General features: G+C 34.8%; 1 protein-coding gene across 1 annotated transcript; it reads left to right on the top strand.

Moving 5' to 3' along the window:
- Positions 1–6,356: 6,356 nt before the first annotated feature.
- Ppp4r3c (protein phosphatase 4 regulatory subunit 3C) lies at positions 6,357–8,708 on the top strand. The gene is made up of 2 exons (XM_078034155.1): positions 6,357–7,845; positions 7,999–8,708. Exons 1-2 carry the CDS (start codon positions 6,357–6,359, stop codon positions 8,706–8,708), a joined length of 2,199 nt encoding a protein of 732 aa, XP_077890281.1.
- The last annotated feature ends 864 nt before the right edge of the window (positions 8,709–9,572 follow it).

Here is a 9,572-nt window from a genome sequence, read left to right on the forward strand (position 1 = left end):
ACCAACATAAATACCCTTCATAGATGAATGAATAAAGAAAATGTGATACACACACATTCACTCACACACACACACACACACACACACATACACACACACAATGGAGTATTAGTCAGCCATAAAGAAGAATGAAATTATGCCATTTGTCAGGAAATGGATGGATCTGGAGACAATTATGCTAAATGAAAAATTCCAATCCCCCAAAATCAAAGATTGAATGTTCTCTCTGCTATGCCGATGCTAACACACAAGGGTGGGGAGGGGAAGAATAAAAGTTCAGTCGATTAGACAAAGGTAGATGAAGGGAAGGGAGGGGAGATAGGAACAGGAAAGACAGTGGAATGAATCTGACTTAACTTTCCTGTGTACATATATGAATACACCACAGTGAGTCTCACCATCATGTACAACCACAAGTCTAGGATCCTAATTAGAATATCCTAATATAAATATGTCACAATAGACTCTACTATCATGTATAAATAAAAAGAGCAAATAAAAATTTTTTAAAAATAAATGGAGTGTAATAGCTCTGGGTGCTGTAGAGAAAGAGCTGCAAGAGAATAGAAAAGAGGTTGCCAAAACAACAAATCCATTTCTCATTATCTTCATGGAGAAAGGCCTAATAATAAATGCCATTTATTGTCTTACTATAAATGCATGGAAATCCTGGTTAATAGGAGACTTGAATGAGTGAAAGTTCTAATAAGCTGTTTTTATTATATCAAACAAGAAAAGAAGACCACAGACCTTGTCTTGACTGAACAACTCTGCATTTATAAAATTTAGTAGGTGATAACAACTAAAAAAGTTTATTAATAGTCATTATCAACCAGGAGTGATTTTTCATCTCCCATCCACAGGGGAACATTTATCCCTATCTGGAGATTTTTTTTGGTTGTCACAACTGAGGATAATAGCAACTAGTGGGTAAATGTAACTACCCTATTTCACTATTTCCAGTAATCAACCAATCAACTTATCAAACAAAACCTGCATATCTAGGACTTTTTTTTTTTTTTTGGCGGGGGGCACAGGGATTGAACTCAAGGGAACTTTACCACTGAGCCACATCCCCAGCACTATTTGTATTTTATTTAGAGACAGGGTCTCACTGATTTGCTTAGCACCTTGCTGTTGCTGAGGCTGGCTTTGAACTTGAGACCCTCCTGCCTCAGCTTCAGAGATTACAGGCATGTTTCAGGAATTGCAAGTGTGCACCATTATGTTAGGAATTTTTAAGGCATCATTTTAAAAAAATGAAAATTAACTTTATAAGATCACTTTTATGGGAGGTATAATGCCTAAGACCTACCTAAGACATGAGGAAACTATGGTCATTATACTTAAAAAGATTAGATGTGCCAAAATCCTTTATCTTTGCTTTACATGATGTTCTAGCTGATATCTGACAAGCCTCTTAAAGTTTTTAAATAATGCTTTTAAACAACTGTAAACAAAAGTTGGATATTCTTCTGAATAATTTTAGTGTGAAATTCAAAAATATATTCCAATACCTGCATGTCAGCTCTCCTGCCTAAAAATTTGATAGTAGATCATATCACCTAGTAGAAACAAAACACAAAAGGTTATTTTTCAGGAGGAATGAAGACTTTCAAACAATTTGTAATGTATCCAAAGTCAGTACTAGCTATTGTGTTTAAATTTTCTCTTATTCATAATGAAATTTTTTAAAGATTTCTGATTTAGTACAATTCTTTCATCAAATATCAATTATATGCAATACATTCATTTAAATGTTAATAAAATTAAGGTAAAAATAATAAGTTGAAATCAGCTTACCAAAAAAAAAGAATTTTTAATGCTTTAAATATGTCTAGAATTATATACTGAAGAAATGAAGATGAATCTAAGCAAAATTTGAATGACTTTTAAATTCTAAATTCTGCTCATTGCTATTACCTTCAAAACATGGTTGTGGAGTAATTAATATTTTAGCTAATGTTTCTCCCAGCCATTAAGGTAGGCAAAAGAAAGAATATGGCCCATTTAGATAGAGAAGAGACCTATGAATTGTATAATTTAAAATAAAACTCAAAATGGGTACAGAAGTAACTATTTGAGAAGAAGAAAATGAGGAGAACTTGGCACTAAAAGACCTTAAAAATTTACATGAGATCAAAGCAAATATTCCCCCCCTTTTACTTTTCTCTCATAAATCCATGAAGTATGAAAAAAAAGATTTCAGAGCTTCTAAGGAAGACAAATACAACTGAGAATATATATTATTGTTAATAAAAATGGCCTGCAGATCTAAGAAAATACTTAAAAGTGATTCCTAGCTCTTAGACTCTGAGACTCTGGAAAGATAATAGCCAGTACTGCCACAATGAACATATACTAAGGCAAAATGTTCAGCTTAAAATAAAGGGGGTTAATTATGTACACATTTTAACACTCTGTAGAGAATGACCATACATCCCTCTTTGTTAACGAAAGTTCCAGTTTATACTTGTTACCCAAGCTTGTGAAAGATTGCATCCATGACTCCAATTCTTCACTCTTACCTTTACTCATGTCCTTTGCTATATATCTTTGCTATCCACACTATGTGAAGCAAACCTTTCTGATCCTTGATTCTGGACTTGTCCATAAATTTACGCTGGAAAAATCAAGACTCAATGGCAGGTAGAAATGGATTGAACATTTTAATACTGAAAAATTAGGGTTCATTCAATAATTGAGATTGGATAGAAAAGCTTCAGTTTCTAAGGCCTGAGAAAGAATATTTGGCAGAACATGGAGGAAAACATCAAGCTAATCTAATACACTAAATGCCTAAAACAGGAAAATATTTTTTCTTTGGTTACCATCAATAACCAGAAAACGATAAAAGGGGAAGTGCCAAATATATCTTGTAAATTAGAAATATATCCTGATAAACTGTCTATTCCATTAGAGGATTGGATATGAAGTTCAAATTTACTGTTTTATTCCCAGTGTCTGTTATAAAGTCTGTACATAGGGCTACTCAATGAGTATATGAGGGACAAATTAGATTTTTGGAAATCATCCTTGAAGGAATGTTTATTCATTTGTGTGTTTGTACCATAAATAATTGTTGAGAAATTGTTATGTACGATGTCTATAACAATGCCCATAACAATCTAAGGGCAAAACAGTGAGCAAAATAAAAGCAGAGCTCTTCTACAGCTTATATTCTATTTCAGAAATCAGTATATATGAGATACAGAAGGTCAGATGATGCTAAGTGCTGTGGAGAATATGTACATCAATGAAACAGGATGGATATGTTGGGATGGGAAGTCCCTGCAATTTTAAAGAGATGGCTATAAAAGGTCTCAGAAAAACAAAGGACAGTATTTACATGTATGAGCCATGTAGATACTGAGAAATGAGTGTGTTATAGTCAAAATAAGGGCAGATGCAAAGGCCAGGGACAGAAGTGTACTGGGGTACTTCAGACACAGCTTTGTGGCTAGTGTGGTTAGGGCAGAATAAAGGAGGCTATTAGGTGAAGATTTCAGAAAGGTCAAGGGGCTACTTCTTGTTGAGCTGTATAGACCATAAATAGATCTCTGGCTTTTATTCTAAGTAACGTAGAAACACATTGATTTTGCCTGGAAGAGAGTATTGCATTTTGGGAAGAGCAAAGAAAAGAGTTGGAACTACAAAAGGCTTGGTTTGAAATCCTAACATCATCACTTACTGCAGGAATTTTAATCGAATGCTTAATTCACTTTTGGAGTTTCAAGGTTTTCCCCTCTAATACATTACTGATAATATCTTCCCCATGTTAATATTGTATGGGGATTAATTGAAGAAGTAAATGATGCATATAAAAAAGATTGGTTACTCTCCTAGAATATGGCAGTTGCTTATTCATATTATTTTTCTCCCTGTAAACAACAACAATAACAAAATAACAATCTTAGGTAGGTATAACTAATGAAGCAAAAAAAGGACATTAGTTCTCAAAACAAGTAAGACAAGAACTGAAAAAACTACTGCAGAAATAGCAATAAGAAATGTGGAATTGAGGTTCTTTTAGATTGTAAAGACACTCCTGTTAACCTAATTAAGATAAAGGGACCTTAATTGGCATAAGTGAAGTTCCCAGTGATAAAATTGTGAGAACACATAGATTTGTGATGAGTGCTTCTCAGAGAATGGAACCTGAGGGCATATTGAGAGAACTGGCAGTATAATAATTGATTCTGAGAGAAATTTTAAATATAGCAAAGCCAAAAAATGGACATTAACATTCATGTCATTATTGTATATTTTCACATTATCTGTGGTTGAAATAAGGTATGTTTTAATTAATGCTTGTATCAATTTTTGTATCTGTCATTAATGGTTATGTTTAAATATTTTTGATAACTTGTAAACGTTTCCATACCAGCAGTATCTTGGCAATGACTTTATTTTCTCCTAAAATTATTGTCTTATGCAATTGACACCCTAGCTGCCCTTCCTGCACTATCCCAGGCAATATTCCAGACTCTAATGTGGAAGTTTTTCTGTTCCCTACTTGACAATTGTCACATATCTCCCTGGTATGTAAAATGAACTGATTATTACAAATAGGACTCTTCAAGTTCAAATGTCCTTGATGTGGCCCAGTTCTCAGTTTTTCCCTTGCAATAACAGGGTTAATGTTGTGGAAAAATATTTTTTAAAAATAAAACTGCAGAAGTTGCTGCTACATCAAAAATCAGCTTCGTTACTATTAAAATTATATTTAACAGAGTTGCCATATCCCAGCTTCTATTTTTCAGTTGGCTATACACAGATGTGAATCTAAAGGAGGAAGTGTGTGACTTTCATCTTGTCTTGATTATTTTATGTTGATTACAAATTATATAGATGGAAGGAATGTGAAATAAAGTGTAATGAAGGCCAAGAAAAGAAGGGAATAGCAGTTTAATAGCTGAGAAAACCAATTCTGGGATTAGTAAAACGTGTTCAAATCAAATTTCTCAACTTATTGTGTGATCTTTCTCAATTTATTTAACTTCTTCAATTCTGTTTCCTGATCCTAAAAGGATTAATACTTCTATATTGCTAGATTATTATAAAATTTAAGAAAATATAAAAACTTAGTGTTTTGAATATAGTAAACACTCAAATATCATATTTCATCAATTATATTACCTTTCTTTATAATAATAATAAGCAATCACTCAATTATTAGTAGCTGTAGAGTTGTTATTGTCTTCATTATTAAGACAATAAATAAAACAGACCCAGGTATGCTGGTCCCCAACTGTAATCCCAACTACTCAGGAGGCTGAGGCAAGGGAATGGCAAGTTTGAGGCAAGGCTGGGTAATCTACAGAGAACCTGTCTCAAAATAAAATTTCAAAACTAGCAGCAGATATAGCCCAGTAATAAATCATTGGCCTAACATGTTTAGGGTCCTGGACTTGAGCCCCAGTCACACAATAAATAAATAAATAAACAAATAAATAAAATATAATTATGATTATGATTTATTACAATTGTAATTTGTGATAGTCAATACTCACTCTTAACAAATTTCAGTGCAATTTCCCTTTGCTCCATTCCTTCTCTAGAGTCAGCAGTATGCTTATAGATGAGGAAACATTTTACCTGTGGTGCTAGACAGAAAATTTGAAGTGGAACTGGGGAAAGCATCAGGGTTGATCAATATCTTCCCTCACAGATGAGTAAGTGAATGACCAAGTCCTATGGAGGAAACCCAATCTCATTTCTCTGATTCTTGCTCATGGTCTATAGGTCATTTGTTGGTGTTTTATATTTGGAAAATCCCGGTGTGAACTTGATCAGGACATAGGTAATTAAGTTGAAGGCCTAAGCCTACGTCCCCACAAAAAAAAAAAAGTCTGAGAAGTAAAAATATTTCTGAGGGTCAAAATCCTTTCTGGAAATGCATATGCTAATTCCCTAGCTTCCCAGCTTGGCGGGGTTCCCTTTAGCAAGTAGGGTGTTTATTACATAAGCAGGTTCTTCTTGGACAGAATCTTGGGGGCATCACAAGATTCTTAAAAGAACTGAGGCATTTTTAGCCTCGAGCAGGTGGGCACAAGGACTCACTTTATCAGAGTGAGTAGGAGAGTGGACAAAATGAAAGAAAGGAGGCCCAGGGATTCTGGATGTAGGAGTAAGTGAGAGCTGGCAGGGCCTCAGAGGAATCCTGCGGACCCTGCATCTTTCTCAGCCTCCTCCACTACTGTAACTACTAGTGTATCCTGTACTGTACTGTAACCTGCCACCTTAACCACTGTTGCTGCCAAGGTAGCGATAGCTGCCATTGGTCAGGATACCCAAACGCAGAGCAGGAGTTGGTCACCAAGATCCGGCCTGCTGTGTTTAGGCCAGAGGTCCTCATGGCGAGTAAGCGGAATTGTGTAAAGGTCTATGTGCTGAAAGAAGATCAACAATGGGGCCAGCTGGGCATGGGACAAATCTCCTCAAGTTACATAGAGCGCCTCCAAAGCGTGTGTCTGCTTGTTCGGTCAGAGTCTGATGGCTCACTGATTTTACAGTCCAAGATACACCCAAACGTGCCCTATCAGAAACAACAGGGTGTGTTAATTGTTTGGTCTGAAGATGAGAACCATGGTGTGGCACTAAGTTTCCAGGATCCAGCAGGCTGTCGAGAGATCTGGGAAGACATATGCCAAGTCCAAGGTAAAGACCCAACTGTTGAAATCACACAAGATCTTTTGGATGGACCAGACCAATTTGATGAAATGCCATCAACCAGTAGTCTGGTTGAGCTGCCGAACTGTGAACTCCATACACTTGAAGAAATAGCTGATCTGTTTACTTCTGTCCTTGCTTCACCTATACGTAAAGAAAGGTTGGCACTGATCTTGGAAAATGAAGATTATATTAAAAAACTACTGCAAATATTTCACATTTGTGAGAACCTAAAGAACATTGAAGGCTTACATAACTTGCACAAAATTATTAAAGGCATCTTATTCCTCAACAAAACTCCTCTGTTTGAGATCATGTTTTCTGATGAGTGTATCATGGATGTGGTGGGATGCCTTGAATATGACCCTGCCTTGACTCAGCCAAAAAGGTATAGGGAATTCTTGACCCAAAATGTAAAGTTCAAGGAAGTTATGCCAATAAAAGACTCTAAACTTAGGCAAAAAATACATCAGACCTACAGAGTGCAGTACATTCATGATATTCTTTTTCCTATACCATCCATATTTGAAGAGAATCTTCTCTCTACTCTTACAACTTTTATTTTCTTCAACAAGGTTGAGATAGTCAGCATGCTGCTGGAAGATGATGTGTTTTTGTTTGAAGTTCTTGCACAGTTAAGGGATAAGACTACAGATGAAAATAAACGACGTGAATTATTATTTTTTTTCAAGGAATTCTGTGGGTTTTCCCAGACACTGCAGCCTCAAAGCAAGGATGCTTTATTCACAACATTGTTACAACTGGGAATTCTTTCTGCTCTTAAAATTTTAATGAGCATGGATGATTTCCAAGTAAAGATAACAGCTACAGATATTTTTGCTTATCTGGTAGAGTACAGTCCATCTATGATCCGAATATTTGTAATGGAGGAAGCTCAGGATGGTGAAGATGATGAACTTTTTATTAATGTAGTAATTGAACAAATGATCAGTGATACTGATCCTGAACTTGGAGGTGCCATTAATTTGATGGGACTTCTTCGTTCTCTACTTGATGTGGACAACATGCTGCTAGTACCCAATGAATGTGAAAAAAGTGAATTTCTAAATTTCTTCTATAGACGTTGCATGCATAATTTGATAGCACCAATTTTGTCTACCACTTCAGAAGACAGAGATGAAGAGGATTATTTATTTGGACCTGACAAAAACAAAAATTGTCTCAATAATTATCAAACAGTACAGCTGCTTAGTTTAATTATAGAACTACTCACATTTTGTGTACAACATCACACATATCACATTAAAAACTACATATTGAGCAAAGACTTGCTAAGAAGAGTCTTGATGTTGATGAATTCAAAGCACACGTTCCTGATCTTATCTGCTGTTCGTTTTATGAGAAGGATGATTGGTCTTAAAGATGAACTTTATAATCGTTACATCATCAAGGGAAATCTTTTTGATCCAGTTGTAAATGCATTTCTGATTAATGGAACTCGGTACAATATGCTAAATTCGGCTATTATTGAGCTATTTGAATATATACGAGTGGAAAATATCAAGTCTCTTGTTGCACATATAGTTGAAAAGTTTTACAAGGCTTTTGAATTGATTGAATATGTTCAGACATTCAAAGGATTGAAGATTAAATATGAACAAGAGAAAGACAGACAAAATCAAATAAGGAAGAATTTACATTCTATACTATATATTAAAATTTTTTGCAGAGATGCCAATGGCATGGAGGAGGTGAAGGCTGATATGTATTTTAAGGAAAATACCACAGATGTACTTATGCCACCAATGGAAAATGAATTTCCAGATCATTATGATACATCTATAGATACTAAAATACCAAAAGAAAATGGAGAAAAGGTAGACCTTCTCAAAAGAACATCTTCCAGTGAATTCAGAATTTCTTCATCTAGCTCTCCTGATTCTGAGGATGAAATGAGTACACCATCCAGTAGCAGTTTGGTTGGTTTAGTGGATTACCCAGATGATGATAATGAAGAAGAAGATAAGGAAGAAGATAAAGCATCCCCCAGAAAGAGACCTCATCTTGACTTATAAAACAATTATGGGAGACCCTCAACATATGCTTCAACTAAAATTCTATCAATGTCAATAAACTAAAAAGTCAATCCCAAAGACTTTCTCAGATGAACTTTTAAATATACAACAAGTAACAAAAATTATGAAGAAAGGAATTAATTCCATAAAAAGAAAACTTCCCATAATATATACATACAATGAAATAATAATCAGCACCTGAGTGATGACTTACTACAACTTGTTTATTTTTCTTTGGTTTAGGGGATAGTTTGGGAGGAGGAAATAGGTTGATGAAATATTGTCAACATAGTTATCACCCAGGAACACATATTAGAAACAACTGTAATAGTTCCATTGCAAAACCTACAATATTATTTGCAGAAAGGTTCTGGCCATGTTTTTCTTTACTCTGGCTGCATTTTTTAAAAGAAGTTTGTTTATATGGTAAACAAAGTCAACTGTAAATATTTATAGGCTCCTCCTGTGAAGATTTAAAAATAATTCAGCCTTATCAATAATTGGGGGGAAGCAGCTTACAGTATGTATTTCCATGAATATAAAATAAATCTGGATTCAAAATATGCAGTTATTATTTTTAAAGATAAGTACAAAGAAACACCCCAGTAGTATGCTCAAAGTGTTCTCTGTGGGACCTTTGGAGTGAGTAGAAGGTTGGGAAAATTGTTTTCTAATTAATTAGGTTTGTCTTTTCAGAGCAGCAGATATGTTTTAGAGTATGAGTTATAAAGACTAATATAAAAGGTAGTGCTAAGTGAATTGACATTTATTTTCCAGATGCCACTTTGGACCAAGAAAAAGTTAAGTGTCAAAGTCAGCATACAGGACCTGAAGTTTTTCCATAAACAAAGGTATAATATGAAA

This window comes from Ictidomys tridecemlineatus, chromosome X, assembly GCF_052094955.1.
Source record: "Ictidomys tridecemlineatus isolate mIctTri1 chromosome X, mIctTri1.hap1, whole genome shotgun sequence".
In the NCBI taxonomy this organism is placed as follows: domain Eukaryota; kingdom Metazoa; phylum Chordata; class Mammalia; order Rodentia; family Sciuridae; genus Ictidomys; species Ictidomys tridecemlineatus.